The sequence below is a fragment of the Kogia breviceps genome, chromosome 10, assembly GCF_026419965.1.
Source record: "Kogia breviceps isolate mKogBre1 chromosome 10, mKogBre1 haplotype 1, whole genome shotgun sequence".
Classification (NCBI taxonomy): Eukaryota; Metazoa; Chordata; class Mammalia; order Artiodactyla; family Physeteridae; genus Kogia; species Kogia breviceps.
In genome coordinates this window covers 42,484,054-42,505,507 of record NC_081319.1, presented here as the reverse complement: position 1 = coordinate 42,505,507, position 21,454 = coordinate 42,484,054, and the positions used below count along the sequence as shown (strand labels likewise).

The following is a 21,454-nucleotide window of genomic DNA, read 5'->3' as shown; positions in this document are numbered from 1 at the left end:
GGTGCAATTGTTCTGCCTACCACCCTCTTCTCCCCACTTCATAGGATGTTACAAGGGTAAAACAGATGAATGCTTGTGGAGAGCCTGGGATGGTGCCTGGCACAGAGTATGTGCCTGTCTGTGTGTGCCTGCAGGTACCTGGAGTCATTATGATATTTAAATTGGAAAAATTGAAAGTTAAAAAAATCCTGGGCTTTCCTGGTGGCGCAGTGGTTGAGAGTCCACCTGCCGATGCAGGGGACACGGGTTCGTGCCCTGGTCTGGGAAGATCCCACATGCCGCGGAGCGGCTGAGCCTAGGAGCCATGGCCACTGAGCCTGCGCGTCCGGAGCCTGTGCTCCGCAACGGGAGAGGCCACAACAGTGAGAGGCCCGCATACCACAAAAACAAACAAACAAACAAAATCCTGAAGGAACTTCCCTGGTGGTGCAGTGGTTAAGAATCTGCCTGCCAATGCAGGGGACACTGGTTCGAATCCTGGTCCGGGAAGATCCCACATGCTGTGGAGCAACTAAGCCCGTGTGCCACAACTACTGAAGCCTGCGTGCCTAGAGCCCATGCTCCACGACAAGAGAAGCCACCGCAGTGAGAAGCCCACGCACCGCAATGAAGAGTAGCCCCCGCTCACCACAACTAGAGAAAGCCCGCATACAGCAACGAAGACCCAATGCAGCCAAAAAAAAAAAAAAAAATCCTGAAGCTTCCTGGCTAATTCTAAGGCAGGCTGTCCATGGGAAGGTATCACAGGAAAACAATGTAGATTATTTCACGGATTTTCATTTAGAAAGATAATGTTCTTATTGCTAACTAAAACTTGCTAACATTGACTTAAATGTTTTTGGTGTATTAATGTTTAAAAGTCACTATTAAATGACATGATCTTTAGAAAAAAATCATAAATAGAATGCACACGTGCACAATTGGTACATTGTTTGAAGATCAGAGTTAACTCTAATCCGAAGTATTTTTTCCAGGTAGATCTCCTTTTATTGGATAGCCATTTTCGAATTGGCTTTAAAACATAAAACATATTGGGACTTCCCTGGTGGCCCAGTGGTTAAGAATCCACCTTCCAATGCAGGGGACGCAGGTTTGATCCCTGGTCTGGGAACTAAGATCCCACACGCCACGGGGCAACTAAGCCCCGCGTGCCACAACTAGAGAGCTTGTGCACCACAACAAAGAGCCTGCGCGCTGCAACAAAAGATCCCGCGTGTGGCAACTAAGACCCAACACAGCCAAAAATAAATAAATTAATTAATTAACAAAATTTTTTAAATTAATAAATAAAAATAAAAACATATCTATATCAGTTAACAGTCTATTCCTGGGGTTTATTTCAAAATATAAACTGAAATTAACATTAGAAAGTTAATTTACTTTAGAAAGACTGCATATAGCATACTTTGTAAAGCATATTTGGCAAAAAATGACTCATATTAATACTTTTCCTCTAATGGCATTGTCATAACTTCCTTTTTTTAAAAAAGAAGATAGCTTAATTCTTTTTTTTTTTTTTTGCAGTATGCGGGCCTCTCACTGTTGTGGCCTCTCCCGTTGCGGAGCACAGGCTCCGGACATGCAGGCTCAGTGGCCATGGCTCATGAGCCCAGCCGCTCCGCGGCATGTGGGATCTTCCCGGACCAGGGCACGAACCCTCGTCCACTGCATCGGCAGGCGGACTCTCAACCACTGTGCCACCAGGGAAACCCCAACTTAATTCTTAAATTCAGTTCTGCTACAAGCTGTATAAATGGACATTTAGGGAAAGTATTTTAGCAGAGCATTACAAAACAGAACCAGAGTCTTCAAATCTTGTTCTTAACAAGCACTGTCCATCAGAATGTTTATTTTCCGTGCAAAAGGGAATCTCTTCTTGCTCTCACAGAACAAAATATTTTCAGCCAAAAGTACAAATATAGAGACCTCTTCTTGGGAGAACATTAATTTCACCTCTTTGGTTTAAAAATAAATTATTCTGTGGATGTAGCTAGTAGAGAGAATGATGCTGTGTTCTACTTGGACATTCTAGAGACCTGTGCAGTGCCACCTAATTTTTGAGTTTGTCTTTGGTTGTCTTCATGATTTCAGTGGCAGCTGTTTATAGTGCTAATTCACCTACCTAAGCTACTTAAAGAAACATGGTGCACAGACAGGCAGCCTCTCTCAGTCTGCCCCCTGGTGGCTTTGGAAGGTGGTGGCAAGTTACAAATAAACTGGCCTTGGGAACCTTCCACCCCACTCCCCTTCTGGACTGAGTCCAAATTCAGGCCCATTCTAGACGGAATGGAACAAAATCAATTTTGAGAATTAGATCCTTTAATAAGATCTATATGGTGTTCCTTAATTAAACAAGACTTTGTCGAGAAAAAAGCTAATAGACCCTGAGAAAATCAATACCTTAAAACATATATTTTACCAGCCTTCTGGAACGTGAAGCTACATGACAGGATACTCAAAAAACGTCTTCAGTCATATAAAAGCAGAACTTGAGGAGAAAGAAGCACGGGAAATGATGGAGAGCAGCCAAAGGCCTGAAGAGTGATGCCTTGGCCAGGAGACAAAAGCATACTAATGGAGGATGTGCTCTAGTTGGGACTGGCACCCTGGGAAATGGGTGAGGGCCAGGGAGGCAAGGGGAAGGAGGATTCAGGGGAAGAGGCGGATGCGATGAGAAAGGATGAGGTTTGGAATAGGAAGCCTGCTGATCAATAGGCACCACAGCTGCTGTGTTGCAGAGAGGAGAGCTGATAAACTCAAAATCAGGATGAAATTGCCTTGAGAATCCATGATGGACCCCATAGTCGCTCACACCTCCAAGAGCCTAACAGCCAAGAAGGGGAGGGGGAGGAGGCAAAATGATGCAGCACCCAGTCACGGTACAAAACTGACCCTGTGAACATGGCCAATTCTTGTTTAGAATCGTGTTGTGATGTGCATTTCTTTTTTTTTTTTTTTTTTTTTTTTGCGGTACGCAGGCCTCTCACTGCGGTGGCCTCTCCTGTTGCGGAGCACAGGCTCCGGACGCGCAGGCGCAACGGCCATGGCTCATGGGCCCAGCCGCTCCGCGGCATGTGGGATCTTCCCGGACCGGGGCACGAACCCGTGTCCCCTGCATTGGCAGGCGGACTCCCAACCACTGCGCCACCAGGGAAGCCCCTGATGTGCATTTCTTAAATGCTTTCTGAAAGCTTCCCACAAATCACTCAAACAAAAAAAAAAATGTTAATCTTAGTGTTTAACCCTTGATCAACCGGGGAAGTTCTCTTATTTGGGATGGCTCATTCTGTGATGTTGCCAGATAACTTGTGTGAGGGAAGCAGTGGGCAAAATCGACTAGAGCCCAGTGTTTTTGCACGTGTTTTAATGATTTCAGTATTGACTTAAAGTTGATTTCAAACTACAGAGATAGGCTGTATTTTACTAATAAGACTAGTTAACTATAAGGAGCATGGAGTTGGCTTCAGGAGGTGATAGAGACCAGAATCAACCAGCGTAGTGACTGCAGTCAGTGAAGTTGTTCAGAAAGTATATTCTATGTAGCAAGACTGTGCTTGCTTAAAAATCAGGGCATCGGGCTTCCCTGGCGGCGCAGTGGTTGAGAGTCCACCTGCCGATGCAGGGGACACGGGTTTGTGCCCCGGTCCGGGAGGATCCCACGTGCCATGGAGCGGCTGGGCCCATGGGCCATGGCCGCTGAGCCCGTGCGTTCGGAGCCTGTGCTCCGCAACGGGAGAGGCCACAACAGTGAGAGGCCCGCGTACCGCAAAAAAAAAAAAAAAAAAATCAGGGCATCTATCAAAGTAAGTGTTCAAAATGTGAAAACCCAAGAATGCCAGATGAGAGAAGACAGACTGTGGCTTGAGAGGAAGCTGTAGGATAGAGACCATTACGTAAGAGAGGAGACCCGGAGAAGGGTATTTGGGAAGCAACTCCAGGGCTTCAAGAGGCCACAGGTGCTGTGCACCCTGGACCCCACAGGCCCTACATTTTGACCACCCATGGGTTTACTGCCAGCAGAAAGGCTGAGTCTGAACCCTGAAACTCTGTGCTTGAGGTGGATCGCAGTCCTGGGAAGAAAAGAGAGTGGGTTCTCACAAGGATGCATCTTTGATTTGAGACTTTATTTCCTTTTGTGTTTTTCCTCTTCTCTCCTGCCCCCAAGACTGTCATCAGGAGGAAAAAATTGCTTTTGTGTTTTGCTTTTATTTGTCTTTTGTTCGTTACCAGGGTTTTATTGCATTTTGTAACCTGGAGTCTGAGAGATGCCAGGCCATGTGGGAATGTCGATAAGAAAATAAAGTCCTATTTGTTTTTGCAATCTGCAGTGCTGAGTGTTTGCTTCTCCGTGTCACCTGCAGGGGGCAGGAGACAGAGGTGAAGCCATATAGGGCTTTTTTCCCTCCCTTTCATACTTTATACCATTTTAGTTGTACATGGGGGTTTTTTTGGGGGGAGGCGGTGCCTTTGAAGGAGCTGTCCTTGTTACTAAACAATACTTGGCTCTTTCTTTTTATCTTTTATTTTAAGTGGTGTCCTTCCCCCTAACCCCTAATATGGGTAATGATAATAGATAAGTAAGTCACCCTTATTCACCTCAAGTTTTTAGGTCTAAGGTAATTTGTCCTATATTTTGTCTATCTCTATTTATGGATTCAAGGATTTGGGGGGCCCTAGAATCGGGAGAAAATCATTCAATGCATGTCTTTCCCACTCTGACTCTAGGCTTCACAGGCTTAAGTTTTTCAGTGGATGTACTCCTTTTTAGTTGTAAAATCACAACCCATAGATGGGTTACCCTCTCCTCCACTCCTACTTTTTATATAATTTTTAGATATGTCTCTGAATCAGTCAGGGTCCCAGCAGGAAAAAGAGGGCCTACCTGAAAGCAGTCATTGAAGAAAATGTAATGAAAATACTGTCTCTGGGACTTCCCTGGAGGTCCAGTGGTTAAGACTTTGCCTTCCAATGCAGGGGGTGCAGGTTTGATCCCTAGTCGGGGAGCTAAGATCCCACATGGCTCGCGGCCAAAAAAGCTAGAACATAAAACAGAAGCAATATTGTAACAAATTCAATAAAGACGTTAAAAAAAAAGAATGGTCCACATCAAAAAAAAGAAAAAAGACTGTCTCTGTGCAGAGTTCAGGGAAACCCACAAGGGATGGTCAAGCCCCTGGCACTGGGAACAGAAGGAAGCTTTTGCCCACCCCAGGCTGCAGGGGTGACATCAGGAGCTGTTACTGGAACTGGGAGAGCAGTGGCTGGGGCAGTAGGAGAGGCCTGCCCAACGGGGGCCGTGGCCCAGCTGGGAAGAAGCCAGGATGCCTCTCATTGGTTGAACCCAGCCAGAGGGCAAGGGTCCTGGTTAATGTTGGCACAGGGGACAGCTTCTTGGGGGACAGAACAGGGTAGAAAGAGGATTTGGATGGGCAAATTGACAACATTCAGCACAATCTCTTATTAAAATTGCTTATTAAAATTTTAAAAAGCAATGTGTATTTTACTGCCTAAATATGTCTCTGTACTCATTGCCTTCTGTGTACTCACTTGTACCTACATGTCATAAAGGAGTGAATGTAGATGGCAGAGGTATTTTAAATGAAAATAGAGATGAATTAGAACTCTATGTAGAGAAATTTCATGATGGTTAAGACTACATGTTCTATCAGCCAAAGAAATCTATGGAGATAGATCTCAGAATATTGTTACCTTTTAGGGGGGTAGATGTTGATTGGGAGAAGGCACGACAGAATTTTCTGGGTTGCTGGGAATGTTCTATGTCTTGGTGTGAGTGATGGTAGAAATTGATTGAGCTGTACACTTAAGATTTATCCACATTACTCTATGTATGTCGTACCTTAATTTAAACAGAAGTTTTCAAAAATTGCAAAAATGTTTACAGTTCCTAGAGACCTGAGTTCCTACCTTGCTATCTCTGCCACTTACTGACTGTGTGACCTTAGGCACACAGTTATTTAATCTCTCTGTTCCTTAACTTCCTCCTCTGCAATATGGGGATAATAATATTCTTACCTCAAAATGTTGTCATGAGGATTAGAAGAGCCAGCCTTAGGAAAGCACTTAGCACAGCATCTGGCACGTGGTAATCTCTCGGTGAGTGTTAACTATTTACATTAAAATAAATACATTTTTTCCCCTAAAATAACCCAATTCTGCTAAGTTCTATGTACCATTTTTTCTTCTTTTCCTCTGTTTACTAACATTTCCAATCTGCAAGTCCATCCTTTCATATAAGCAGATTCCAAACATGAGTTAGACCCATGCTTAGAGCCTCCCTTCCCAAGCCTATTCTAATAAAATGAAAGCACAGAGACAGTTCACATTCTTTTTTTACAACTTGCTAGTGGCTTCCTTGCCAAGTGATGCTCCAAGGAGATGCACTCAAGTCTCAGAGCAGAGATACTGCCTTTGCAGACCCTCTCACATGTAAGGAACCTCAGTATGATCCTATTCAGTATACTTACCAGATTGCATTATTTTGCTTCATGAATTATAACAGGCCTTGGTTAACTGGGACCCAGTGGATCAAACAGTGCTTGCCAATGAGCAGGTGGATGAACGTGGCTGTTCGTGGCGTTCTGGAGCAAAGGTGGAACAGAAGTACCTCAAACAGTGGTTTATTAAGACAACTGCTTATGCAAAGGTGAGTGTCAGCCTGGAGGCTCCCCAGTAATGCGTACGTGTTGGCAGGCAGCACCAAGGTCTTCTTGGTATTGGAGAGCCTCACTGTTGGGGGTGAACTCTTGTTAGAGCTGTTAGAGCCATGGGTGTGCAGACAGGAAGCACATGAACCTCAGGGTCACTCATATAGAGGTTGATGGATTTGGGTCTTTCAGTTGGAAATCAAGAATAGCACCTGGGGGTCATTGTAGGCCATTGTTTGCTGACCTTTCAACAAATCATTGTACTGCCATGGAGGCCAAAAAACATTCGTCTTCATCTGCAATTATATCAACAATAAAGCTAGAAAGGGAGAAAGTATCTTCACCTGTGCAGTTCTAGTGAGACCTCCAGAAAGACAGAATGACATTTCAGAGGGTCCAGAGAAGACCATCTAAAAGGAGTGAAGAGATGGCCAGTCTCCATGAGGGCAGGCCAGGGTGAAAGTGAACTAAGCCAGGAACCAAAGCTTTGGACTTTAACTCTTGTTGTGTCTCTGATTAATAGTGTAAACTGATGCAAGTCCCTGCACCTCAGTTTCCTCATCAATAAAAGGAGAGGGTGCGACCAAGTGGTCTTTAAGGTGCCTCTGGCTTTTTATGTTTTCAGAAAATAACTTGTTCTGGGTATGCCAGAACCATTCTGTGTAAGGTATTCTTTGAGCCTACCATGTTTCAGGGTATGGAATTGAGTGATCACTCCCTGAAACTCCAGAGAAAAGTGGTTAGAGCACATCAGGGGCATTTCCCATGGCAATTTGATAATCTCTGTATTAGCATAAGACAGGAAGTAAGCAGGATCTGAAAAGGTAAAGTCATCATGAAGGGCTTCTGATGGTATGTCATGGTAGTTCTTACCCTGGGGTAGTCACCATACAAAGGATATTTGGACCTTTCCATAGTAGCCCATGGGTTGCTCCATCACAGAGAGGGTACTGGACGGAAATGGACTTTGGGTCAGATCCAGTACTGCACTTCTTATATGCAAAGAAAGCACAAGTTATAAATAACCTCTGATCACTATAAAACTTTGCTGAATTAGAACTGTAGTACACCAGCTCACCATACCAATGCCATATGGTTATATGACCTCTAGTTCTCTCACTCAAAAGACATGTCTTAAATGAGACTGTTTTCCCTTTTTAATTTATTCAGAATGTAGCATATGGATTTGGAAAACTACTAATTAGAACTTGTTAACATAATGCCTTACTCCTTTTAAGCACACTAGTAGTATTGAGAGACTGAATAATAAGAAGAAAGCTGAGGACATTGCTTTCTATAACATCCCAGGCAGTGAGAGCCCCTACTTGCTGACAGTTGGGGTCGACTGCATTACTGGGAGGCATGCCAGGTCACCTCGAGGACCTGTCAGATGACTCTGTAATAGGCACTGGTGGAAAGGCCACCTAATTGTCCTCTGCCTCTAATTGGAAATGTAATAACCTAACTGAGTGGCATTATTCTTTAAACTGTCAGCTGTGAATTTTCAGCTCTTCAGCAGAAACGGTTAGTTACCATGGTGACTTGCATGGTTCTTGCTGAACTCCAGTGAAGAATTATTGAAAAAGCTGAGTTTGGAGGTCAACACTTGGTTTGCCCTGAAAATCAGGAGAAGAGGGGGTGGCATGGGAGGTAGGGGTGGGCAGAAATCCATGTTCACTGCAGGTCCTTGGCTGAGGTCTGCACATGCACAAAGCAAGACTTCATAAGGCCTAATAGAAAATGATTACTATGAGATTGAGAGGAGAATAGAGATACCAAGGGGCTGCACAGTGCTCTGAAACCTTGGAGTTATGGCTCAGCCAAAAGTACGCAGTTGAGACCTCAGAAAGGCTATATATTACAAGTGTGGATGACACCCTAGGACCAAGGACAAAATTAAAATAGACTCACCTTAATTAAAAATAAAAGTAAGCCTGACAGTTTCAAAAGGAACTTTCAGAACAAAACTCAACACCTTTAAAAGGAAACAACATAATCCAGACTTTCTGCAAGGTTGGTTTCATCTGCAATGTCTAACATATAATAAAAAAAAATTACTAGACTTGCAAAGAATCAGGAAATTGTGACTCATAATAAAGGGGGGGGGGAAATGGAGTCAGCCCAATAGAAATAGGTCCTGAGATAATGGAACTTAAAGGAAAAGATGGTCATGAGTGGACAGGGGAATCTCTGAAGAGAAATGGAAACTTTTTTAAAAAAACTAGAAATCTAGAACAGAAAAGTGCAACTTCTAAAATGGAAAATTTATTGTTTGAGCTGCAGAGGGATGAGTAAGGGTTAAGTAGGCCATAAAGCTATAGGGGAACCCCCACCCCCCCACATAGAGAACATAACAAGTGATAGCCCTAAAACAGAAACGGATATGACATGTTTGAGAAGCTGAAATAATGACAGTATATCTGAAACTAAGAGACCCAAGAGGAGAAACTCAAGTTAGGGCTGGAGAACCTGACTAGGTGGTTAGGGGCCAGATCAGGCAATGCCTTTTAGGTCTTAAGAAATATGTACTTTATCATGGGGTCCCTGAGAAGCCATTAAAGGATTCTAAGGAAGGGAATGACATGGTCAGATTTGTGCTTTTATAAATTCACTGTGGAAAGGGTAAGTGTGGGTGCAGAGAGACTAGTTAGGAGGTTATTGCAATGGTCCAGGCATGCATAATTTAGACTTAGATGGTAGTGGAAAGAGATGGGTAGGTTAGAAAAATATTCAGATGGTGAAATCTGTAGAACTTGGTGATAATGAATGAGAGTATGTAGGAGATGATATCATCAAGAAAGACCCTGGGGCTTCCCTGGTGGCGCAGTGGTTGAGAGTCCGCCTGCCGATGCAGGGGACACGGGTTTGTGCCCCGGACTGGGAAGATCCCACATGCCGCGGAGCGGCTTGGCCCGTGAGCCATGGTCACTGAGCCTGTGCGTTCGGAGCCTGTGCTCCGCAACGGGAGGGGCCACAGCAGTGAGAGGCCCGCGTACCGCAAAAAAAAGAAGAAGAAGAAGAAAGACCCTGACTTGGACACGAAGTGAATGATTAAGTGATTACGCTACTCACTGGGATAGGGAGTCCTGGAAGAGACATAGACCTGACCCTTTTGAGTTTGCAGTGGCCATGAGTCGTTTGAGTAGAGATGTAGAAATAAATGATGCTTGGATAAATGGGTCCAAAACTTCAAAGAAGATCAAATGAGATAGGACATCTACTTTAAAACCTGGTATGACAGTAATAGTGTCGAGTTAGTGATGAGGTCCTATTTAGATAAGGATGAGCTATTGAGTCAACAATGCTTTTAGCTGCAAGTAAATAAAAACCCAAGCAGTAGCTTAACAGATGGGAGGTTACTTCCCACACAAGAAGTCCCAGTTGCTGGGACCGAATTGGGAGAGGGCTCTAAGTTGGCATTTCTGTGATTCTCATGACCTTTCCTTCCTACCTATCACTCATGGTTGCAAGATGGCTGCTGCAGATCAGACATCACGCTTCCATTCAAGACAGAAAGAAGCAAAAGAGGCAGTGTGAGTGGCTAGAATGCAAGAACTTTCCCACAAACCCACAGCCAGTTTCCACTGATGTGCTGTTAACCCCGGTTGTGTCATGTGACTACACCCAGCTTCAAGGAAAACTAGGAAAGCAGGCTCAGGCTTTTAAGCTTCTATAGTCAAGATGGTTGGGGGAAGGGGATGGGGAATGGGTGCTGGGATGGCCAGTGAGCTGTGCCTGCCACAGTTATCTTTAGAGCTCTGTATTTACATCTAGTTTTGCAGCTCTGAGGGCTGCCTCTGTGATGTACAGCTGGTGGTCTGCTTGGGAGCATGGCTGTGAAGGAGCCCTCCTTTCATTCACTTAACTTCCAAATTATAAAGACGATGCCTGATGTAAAAATTACAGGGAACCCTGAAATATAAGAGTCCTTTATTAAGGCTGTTCTGTGACGTATTTGATTTTCCTCCCTTTACCCCCCACCCAGTCTTCCTAGGATTGTTTGCTTTATGAAACGTTAAAGGTGATTTCAGCCACTCGTTCTGTGAAAAAGAAAACTGGCAGTAGGAGTATCTGAAGAAAATGAATTAGTCTTGGCAGAGATGTGTGGGAGGGTTCTTGTGGGCAGCACCACGAGGTGAGAGCAAGGGCAGGAGGGCGGATTGGAGACATACATACAGAAAGCAAGAGGGGTTCAGAGCCGGATGGAACGAACACTTCAGTTCCTGACAACAGGGTGACGATTGGAAGGCGAGACAAATAGACAGCTTCCCATTTGAACTTTTCTGATAGATTTGTGGTTTTGGTTTCCATGCGGCTTCCTGTAGCCCCCAGAGGCTGACTTCTCGCAGGCCCTCGGCTGCTGGGACACTATACATGGACTCCTCTTTGGCGTTAAGATGGACATAATCATGCCCTGATGGTGCTTAGTCAATATGCCCACACCAAACTGGTGCTTCTGTTTTCTAAGTTTCCAGGAGTTACCCGGCAACTGCTAGAATGTGAACCAAGTCTGTGATCACCTCCCACTTCCTATCTGCTTGCCCCTGATCTGATCAGGTCTCAGGCTTTCACTTACACCATCTTACTGAACCTTCACATTATTCTTTGGAGGGTAGATACGCCTGTTATCCCTGTTTTACTGATGAGGAAACTGAGGCTCACACTGGTCATAAGTAACAGCGCTGGGATTCAAATCCAGGTGCTTGAGCTCTTAACTGGCAGTCTGTGCCACTTCTCAGGTAGCCTGAATTCATTCTTTCTCTCCCCAGCTGTGTTCTTGACTAGGTGCTAAGAATACAGGTGAGAAAAGCTGAGGTCCCGGCTCTTTGGGAGCTTGGAGGCTAGTGCAGGAGACATTCGCAGACATGAGAGGTCACAGCCCTTGGGATCAACATCACATTGCAGGGGAGTGCAGGGGATGCGAGGAAAAGCCCCAGCTCTACCCTGTGGTCTGAGGAGGTATCACAAGATGGTGATGAAAGATGGGAAGTGCAGAATATCTGTAAGGGAGCTTTTTGTTGCCTCCCAGACATGCAGGAAACTTCACGCTTCACAAGTATTTCCAAGTAGAATTTCTGCTGGCAAGAAGCAGATGGGCAACAGTGAGCCCTTATGAAATCAGGGAGGATGGGAGGTAATAAGCCACCCATTTCCCTGCCCCCTCTGTGCCTCTTATCTTGGTTTCATGTTGCACTTGTGGGTCAAATAGAGACGCCTTTACCAGAACGCACTGGTCTTTTTGGACACCGCAAAGAGTGAAACTGTGGAGTTGGAGAGCCACAGAGGTGAGGGAAGGGAATGAGGCTTATGACAGGAGCTCTTTGGGGAGGTGGAGGAGGAGGCTGGAGCAGAAGGACAGCCCTGGAGGAGCAGCGGTCCAAAGGTCTAGTCCCCTGGGTGCCCCTGGCTGCTTAAGAGTCCCCTGCACTCTGAAATGGGGACTCTTGGGCCCCCTTGTTCTAATCCCGAGGTCTTGAGTTCCCTATGAAAGCATTTGGCTGTCTCCTGGAAAGCGGGCTGTCTCCTGGCTTTCTGCTTCTACCCTCAGGTCCTCTCCCAGCCTCAGGACAGAGAGAGTGCCAGGAAGCACCTCCTCGTAACAGCATGCAAGTCCTCCTGTGCTCTCAGAAAACTTTGCAAAGGGATTGATCAGTGAGGTTTGGTGACTTGACCCCACCTTGTCCCCCCAAAAAGACCCTTGGCCCCAGTGTCGCCTGCTGTGTGTTCAGCCTGACCCTTCACCCGGTGGGCGTGTGCACAGATTAGATGTTGGCCGAGGAAGCAAAGTTTCTGAGAACGAAGAGGAGCAAGTGAGAAACGTTTAACGAACTGTCAGCTTCTCTGCAGGGTGGTTGGGATAAAAAGCCATGAGGATCCAGACCAGGGCCAGATTTAACAACGCTAATGCTGAGGTGTATCTACTGTGAGGGTTAGGGTTAAGCCCAGTGGCTTTAAAGCTGTTACTGCGTTCACCCCCACCGTGCCCCTCTGTGGCCAGTAAGGGCTGAGGGTGGCCTTATTCCTCCCTCCTTGTAAAAAGCAGTTTTTCAGCTCCTGCGTGGTCGGGGGGGCAGAGCCCATACGGCTCTGGACCCCAGGACTCAGACCAGCGCTCAGACGCAGCCTCGGAGCCAGCTTCCTGCCTGAGTTCTCCCCCAGGCCCTGGCTGTCTCTCCTTTTGGAAGCAGCAGACTCTGCTCCCATCCCCAGGATCTGGTTTTGACTCCCTGTCTCACAGAGCTAATTAATTGTTAAATTCTGCTCCTTCTTACATAATACTTCCTTCTGTTCTCTGTTTAACCTGCCTCTCCGGGATCTTTTCTCTTCTAAACCATGAGCCGAACTCTACTCTTCACCTTCCGTCCTGTCCTCTCAGTCCTCCTCAGGGTGATTGATCATTGGCTGGTGCCAAGGAGCGCAGTGAAGTCCTTCTGGGGGTGGGGATGGGAGGGGGACAGCGGCGAAAGGAAAGTAGGTGAGTTGAGGCTGACAGTCCCCGGCACTTTGCAGGCGAGCGAGAGGCCGCCTGGGGTATATCAGGAGACTTGCACGCCAGCCTCCCTCCCGGCCCGCAGCCCCAGCCAAGGGGATAGGCTCCTTAATGCCAGCTGGGGCTGAAGGTGAGACTTCTGGGAGAAGGTCGCTGGCTGGCTCTGAGCAGGCCTTAGGGATAACTTCTGCCTGGAAGAGCTCACCAGAGTTGGTGCAGGGCTGGCTTCCAGCTCTGGATTTGGAAACCATGGTATTTCATGACAGAACAGGCAATGAGATTTCCTGTCCCCTAAATGCAGTGCCTTCCTGCCTGTCTTGGGAATGTCCCCCACCAATGCCTAATCACGTCTGTATGTGGCCTCTATTAGGTCAGGTCTCTAGGGCCACCTTATTTCCTCACCCCAGAGTTCTTGCCCACACCCTGTCCCTCCCATCAGGGAACTGAAGACAGCCCTGCCTGCACACCCACTCCAGAGTGTGTGAGAATGAACGAGAACTTCTGAAGGAAGGAGACACAGTCTCCAGCTTGGCACACATACTCTGCAAGCGGGAAGGTTTCCTTTTTTGTTTGTTTCAAGATGGAATGATTGCAAGGGGAAAATGGGAGAAATACATTAATAATATATTTCTATTTGTGTACTGACAATGAAATAAATTATAAATTTGATTAGGAAAAAAAATGAACAAAGTAAACATTACATCTTGCTCTTAAACCCTTAGTAGCCTTTCTGAGCTCCCAGCCAGGTTCTTTAGGAGTGTCAAGGCCACCTTCTTTCTCGAGGTGTTAGCCTGGACTCCGTGGGAGGAAAGAGATTGATTAGCACCTTGCTGGGGGCAGCCCCTGGTTGTGCTCAGGAGGGCTAGTGAGTGTCACCAACGAACTCCTTTAACTTAGGGAGTCCTCTGAATTTTAACACTAGAAGAAACCCGAGAGAACGTTGTGCAGGCTCCCCAACATTAGGCTCAGTCTCCTGTGCTTTCTAATCACTGTCCTGATCTGAAAAACATAAAAGCCGACAAAAAAACTCCCTCGTGCCTGCCTTTACTGCTGCCGGAAATTACAAAGTCAGTATGATGTCTAAAAAGGAAGGGAGGGCTTCCCTGGTGGCGCAGTGGTTTAGAGTCTGCCTGGCGATGCAGGGGACGTGGGTTCTTGCCCCGGTCCGGGAAGATCCCACATGCTGCAGAGTGGCTGGGCCCATGAGCCATGGCCGCTGAGCCTTTGTGTCCGGAGCCTGTGCTCCGCAACAGGAGAGGCCACAACAGTGAGAGGCCCGCGTACTGCAAAAACAAAACAAAACAAAACAAAAACGAAGGGATAAGATGTTGCTTTATTTTAAGCAGGCCACATCCTGCCCTCCTCCTGCTCCCCAGGGGGGCTGATGGCCAGCTTGAGGTGTCCCTGAATATTACCGCCTGATCCCATTCCTCATTTTACAACTCAGGCCCCCAAGGCTAGGAAAGCCAGGACCCAACCTGAGTCTCCAAAGCCCTAGGCCTGTGTTTCGTCTACCTGCTCTTGAGCACTAGTTCCCAAGCAAGCAAGCATTTCTGACAACCACATGTAGAGGGCAGACAGTCGGAGGGTGAGTGTTGCAGGAAGCCAGCTAATGCAAGTTAGGAAATGTTATAGGTACAGGGAGAGGGCACAAATGGCCAGATAACAGAAAGTATAGTGATTAGAGGCTTTCTAGTTTGTTCTTGATGGAGTTGGCTTGTTGGCCTCAGAGCTGGAGCAGTGTCATGTTTTATGTCATTATTCTCTAATCCAGTGCCCTTTCCTTACCCCAGGGCCTTCTAAACCCAGCTGCTTGGAGAGCAGTGAGACTGATCCAGTGGCTTCCACTGCTGTTAAGGAAGCGAGCAGACATTAGCATATACATACATACCCATATTATATTTTTCCATTTTGTTTTTCAAAATGTGTTTTCTGGGCTTCCCTGGTGGCGCAGCGGTTGGGTGTCCGCCTGCTGATGCAGGGGACGCGGGTTCGTGCCCTGGTCCGGGAAGGTCCCACGTGCCGCAGAGCAGCTGGGCCCGTGAGCCATGGCCGCTGAGCCTGCGTGTCCGGAGCCTGTGCTCTGCAACGGGAGAGGCCACAACAGTGAGAGTCCCGCGTACCAAAAATAATAATAATAATGATAATAATTTTTTTTAATGTGTTTTCTTATAAAAAGGGAAAATTTTCCACAGTATCTTTCCATTCCTCTATTTATTTTGCTTACTATTCCAGGGTGGCTGATTCTGAGTGTCAGAATTGCTTTAAAAAGAGATTTAATCCTTTCTAGAGCTGTAGTAAGTTGTGAACTCTGGTAAAATGCAAACTCTAGTCATTTAAAAACAGTATATTAACAGCATAATTTTAACTGTAAAAACATATGCACAAGTACACACACTCCTACTATGTTTTATCAGTTCTAACACACGATTGGTTTTAAATTTTGTGCTCCACTGAGAATGAAAAATGCTCAATCAGAGACACCATTGATTGTAAGACATGTCTCTATTTCAGAATTTGTGGGGCAAATATGCATCTCAGTATCACTGGAAGATGGGATATAAATAGGATGGAAGGATATAGAACAAATATTAATAGTGATCTCCCTGGATGCTTAAGTTGATTTTGGGTAACTGTAATTTTTTTCCCCATCCTTTTCTGTCTTTTCCAAATTTTCCATAATGATTATTGTTATTTTGATAATCATAAAACAAAACAGCCTGAGAGCAGGGTTATGTCGGCATTTATTTACACATCTTCTTTAGACCTGAGTGTCTTGGAAAGGGATGGCCTTATGTTCTTGCAAGTTTTAAGTTTATAAACAGGCTTCCAAATCGAAGGCATTTGAGCAGAATGTCCCCTGGGACTGCTGTCCCCATTTTGTTTTTCTTAATTAGACCAATAAAAGCTCTTAGTGTTGCTCCCAAAACTCCCCTTTCTCGGAACAAAAGCACCGTTTCAGGCAAGGGTAGCCTAGTGCCACAGATTGGGCTGAGTACCATGTTCTGTTTGCAGGATAGTGATTTAATTTCTCCCTCCCCCTAAGGGGTACAGTTACAGCCTCTCTCTTGTACTGTGGAGCCAGGGGCAGTGAGGTGATGTGGGTGGCCTCTGGGAATCAGAAGCTGTCTCATCAGACAGGTGGCTCTGTCACTGAGAGAGTTTGTCCTCTGTCATCTGCACTCTTAGGTTTTGGTGGTGACATTTCAGAATCTATAGTCACCATCTCTTAGAAGTTAGTGGAATTTAAATCATTTTGCTGCTGAAAAAGTGGGTTACCTGAGACAGAGGGAAAGAAACAAAAAGGCTTATGTGTGGCCTGAGTTGATACATGAGTGAGTTAATACATGGCTGCCACTGTAGCTTCCTGGTTTCCTTCACCACATCCTTTCCCACAGAGCATGCACACCGGGACATCCATGCTGGTCATACCCAGAAAGCACTTCCTTCTTTCCAGCTGTTTGGAAGCTATTTAATAGCACTTGGTTTGTTCCTCCTTTTCACATGGCTCTGAGATACACCCTTGATGTAAGCATGGGCTGCTTGGTGCTTCTTTTCCTTTTGCCTCTGCAGTCCCATGACCCATACATTGTTGGCAAGTCATACATCATTTGCAGGGTGCCTTGCTTAGAACTGATTATTTCCCTTCTGGGTTAATAGCACCTTCACTGGAATTGAGACCCTTGGATAGCACAATTGTATTTGTAAATAAATGTTTTACATTGAGATGCCACAACAAATGGATTTTGCTGGAAATGCATATTATATTGCAGAAGAGAGGTTAAAGTAGAACCATCAAAGAGAGAGAGGTAAACATCATGCCAGAGCTTTTTAATGTGTTTATAATCTTCATGCACAACTTCATCCCAGAGCCAAAGCAGAAGAGGGAGACTAGGATGTGAGAGAGTTTATTCCTCTAGAATATTCCAGAGGGGACATCTAGATTTCTTTAAACATCTTACTGCCTCCAGAATTGACTTTCCTTTATTACAACTCAAATATATACTGTGTTTTTGGAGCAACTGCACTGAAATAATTCCAGAAACAAAAAGAATAAAGAAATCTTGGCAACAATAATAAGTTTTAGAAAAAATACAGACAATTGTCTTTCAAAAATAATTGCTAATCAAATCATACTGATTCAGAAGAAGGCTACGTGTTAAGCTTTTAAAAAAATGTCCATTTTCATTAAATCTCATTAAATCCTGTCTCAAATCTGTAACCAGCTCTCAAGGTTCCGGTTTCTCAACTTTCCCCTTAGTAGCTAATAAATCCACTTGTTTTAAAAGGTCTATATTTCTCAGTTTGCCTAAACTTTCTTTTTTTTTTTTTTTTTTTTATTTTAACCAAGGTCTTTAAAATGTGTCATGTTTTTAAAACCATGTCTTCTAGAATTCTTATTTACGGTCCTGTTGCACCTTGTTCTTCATGCTTTAGCTCACATCCTGTCCTCCTGGCATTATTTCTGCTTCTTTGAAGAAACAGTCAGATTAGCCATGTTATATCTAATCCTCTTTTTATCCCCAGCTTTGTAGTTTTGATCTTCCTTCTTATTCCTGATTCTATTTTGTATTACTAAAGCCTTTTCAGTTGGCTGTTTGCTTCAGCCCATCTCCTGGTGGTACATGCTCTTAAACACGGGCTCACACTGAGACTCATTCCTGTACAGTGTTGTTTCAACTTCTGAAAGCATCTTCATTCACGTGCTGTACCTATGGAGCAACAGTGGCCGTCTTTTCAGACTTATCCTAGTGAAATGGTTATAATAAGTCCCCCCTAATCCTAACCGTAATACTTCTATATACTCTAAATAATAACCACAGGGAAGCTTTACAATTTGACTTCAGCTGAGTATTAAATACAATAATTATTTGTAAAAATTGAATGAGGAGCCCATTCACGTTGTTCATTTCTAGGTTTTGCTTATGGAAGAAGTTGTCTTTTTTTTTTTTTAATTTACAGAAAGATGCCTGAAAACTGAGCATGGTGGCCCCAGAAAAATCAGATCTGGTGAATTCATTATTTGGGGTCTGCTGTTGACTTTGTCGAGTCAGCCATTTTTTCATTAATTAAGTGAAGGGAGTTGAATAATTAATGGTTTCCAAGTTGTGCCCAAGCCTTGGGAGTTGATGTAGAGGGGTTAGATGAGAGAGCAGGGCATCTCCTAGAATAGTTCAGCTTTCAACTCTTAGATATTGGGTTCCCTCAGATTTTATTTGAAAAGGGATTTCATAGCACTTAATAAAGAGTCTCAAAACCTGGTACTTCCCCAAGTTTTTGGATTCTATGAGCCAGTAAGATTTCTATAAATTGAGGTTGGCCAGAGTGGGTAAGGGAGGCATTGCCAACTGGCAAATGTAAGGACTTGAGATGAATACCATCTACTGTCACTGTAATTGCAAAACACCACAAAAAGGATATAATCTCAACAAAAACCCCAAACAAGCAAACAAACAAATGAAAACAGTCCTTTGCATTGAACAACTGTAGCACTGTAAATGCTCACCAGGCTGTCTTGTTCTGGTGGAGACTCGGTAGGGCCAGCCCTGGGCTGAGGGGAGCTTGTTGGAAGCTGTTGGGCAGGTGCTTTCTGGAGCCCTGTTCTTCAAAATTCAGTTGTGAATAATGAGTTTATTTTATAGTGGGGACTAAAAAGGGCTTGCTGGGTTATTCTCAAGAGTTTGGTTTCATTTTTTCTTTTTCATTTCTTTGATTTTTAAAAATATTCATAGATTTGGTAAGGTTTTAAGCAGGTGGACTTTTTTCCCTGCCACAATTAGCATATCAAAACATTCACATTTCATTCTATTTGAATCTTTTGTCCTCACTGAGATCTGAATTTTTTTTTAAATTTTATTTATTTATTTTTGGCTGCATTGGGTCTTCGTTTCTGTGCGAGTGCTTTCTCTAGTTGTGGCAAGCGGGGGCCACTCTTCATCGCGGCACATGGGCCTCTCACTATCGCAGCCTCTCTTATTGTGCAGCGCAGGCTCAGTAGTTGTGGCTCATGGGCCTAGTTGCTCTGCGGCACGTGGGATCCTCCCAGACCAGGGCTCGAACCCATGTCCCCTGCATTAGCAGGCAGACTCTCAACCACTGCCCCACCAGGGAAGCCCCAAGATCTGAATATTTTAAGCAAAGCACCTCCATAGGAAGTTTTCCAGCTTTGACAGTTCAATCTAGAAGAAAAACACAATGAGAGGGTTTGTAAACTGCGGCTCAGTAATGCAGGGGAAGGGAGGGGCGTAAAGTGTGTCAGAAATGGACCCCATCAGCTCCAAATTTTCTGTGGCAGGAAAGGATGGAGTGGGAGTTGGGGTTAACCTTCAGATCATGTAACGTGGGTTTTATCTGATGGAAAGACATCAGATCCCGTGATACCACACATAGGTTTGCTTGGAAGTTAAATGGAATCTCACTGATCCTTGGAGAGGAAAAGCTGAGGGTCATTCTGAGTTCATGATGCCCTAGTTACTTGCTTGTTGGCATTTAAGACCCCTTAAAACGCTGCATAAATTGAAGAGCTTTCTAAAATATATAATTGTATCAGAAGATTGAGTAATAGTTTATTAGCATTGTTTTATTTTTCTAATATTAATATATAATTAATATATTCAAGATTTTACACTTTTGCTACAATGATATCAGACAGTATAGTTTCAGCTAATATAGATACACATCAGGATGTTGAAACTTTTTAAATCCATTATTAGTTAGGAAACTTGGTTGAAACAACCTAAAGTTACTCTGGTTAACTTAAGCCAAAAAGGAATTGGTCAGGAGAGGATAAGGTTCCTCACAGTTGGATGGGAAGGCAGGAGACCCAGGCCTAGGCAGGAATCAGGAAGAACAAGGGCACAGCTGAAATCTTGTCCTAGGAATGGTCTGGTTAAGTCATTGCTGCCATTGGTACCATTATCTCTAGCCTCTCAGTTCTGGTGTAGCATTCAAAGCAGTTGACCCCGTGCCTCTAGGTCCCCCCTCAGTGTTCCAATTGTTCAGAGCCTATGATTGGTTACACTATTTGTTTAGCTTCCACAGAGGAGGAGATTGGGATGGGAAAAGCACCCCCTTTCTAGCTTCTATAGTTGGTGGTGGGGCCCTGCCACTCACCCCATCTTGCAATTCCTCTCCCTACCCCTGCCCCCAAGAAAGAAGAGACTTCAGGTGCTGGGAGGCTTAAACAATAGAAGTTCACTGTGCAATTGGGGAGAAAGGTTCTGAGGAAGATGCATTGTAGTTAAATGAGGCCTGAGGAATGAGTTTTTAGCTTCACTCCAATGAGCTAAGTGATGTTGGGCAGCTTGCTAAACCTCTGGGAGCCTTTGTGTCCTTAACTGAAGAAAGGGAATTTTGATCACAACCCCAGTCCTATGACTCTATAACCAGAGTCTTCTTTCCAGGAAAAAAATAAAAATATAAATAGGATAATAGAAGCAGGCATATCTCTAATAAGTGTCTCTTTTAACTTAGAGAATGATAAGCCAAAACTATCTGAAATATGGATGTGGGAAAGCTGGATTTAAGGACCTCTGCTGGAGAGTAGTCATTGCATAGTAGAGTATAGGAATGCGTATGAACTTAGGAGTCAGCTACACCTTGCTGCCAGTGCTTTTTCACTGTTCCACCCCATACTTCTGGAGTGACTTAGAGGAAGTTTCTGAGACTTGTTTTCTCATCTGTGAGGTGGAGATAATACTTCTTGACTTGCCCTGTTGTGAAGATTAAGTGAGGCAACATACATAAAAGTGCCTGCTACATAGGAAGTGTTCTACAAAGGTTACTACTTCCCTCCCTAGATGCCTGGGGATCTGGTTCTGTAGTACTGCTTGCTCTCTGAGACTCTCCCTTGAGTGGAGGGAATTAAATGGGAATTTAGTGAGCATTTGCCCAGTTCAAGACACAGTCCTAGGCTCTAGGTCAGGCCCCTTGTGGGGTTTAAAGAAAAACAAGAGAGTTTGCACTCGAATCATAGAGATCACAGGCCAACATTTCTCTATGCCATACTCTGGGAACAATGTGGGATAAGAGTTGTGACCTATGTAATACCAAACTTAGTAGTAAGTTTTTGTTTTGTTTTTACATTTTTATTCTAAAATGAAATGCAGATAACCATATAAAACAAATATATAGCTTTTGAATTATTTTAATGCAGCCGCCCTTGTAGGTCAAGATAGAGGATCTTGCCAGAGCACTCCAGAAGCCCTCTACATGTCTCATCTCAACATAAGTGCCTCCCTAGCCCCAAAGTAGCTACTGTCCTAACTTTTAGATAGTCACGTCCTCACATTTCTCTATA

At 44.6% G+C, this 21,454-nt stretch overlaps 1 protein-coding gene across 5 annotated transcripts in view; it reads left to right on the top strand.

The window, feature by feature from the left end:
* The window catches only part of LARS2 (leucyl-tRNA synthetase 2, mitochondrial), a 283,460-nt gene that overhangs the window by 186,104 nt on the left and 75,902 nt on the right, over positions 1–21,454 (top strand). For 4 of the 5 annotated variants that reach the window (XM_067044468.1, XM_067044469.1, XM_067044466.1 and 1 more), the window contains one exon: positions 6,521–6,664. The exons of the other annotated variant lie outside the window; for it this stretch is intronic. In XM_067044468.1, coding sequence (XP_066900569.1) covers positions 6,521–6,664 — 144 coding nt within the window. The remainder of the gene's footprint in view (positions 1–6,520; positions 6,665–21,454) is intronic. 5 annotated transcript variants of the gene reach the window in all.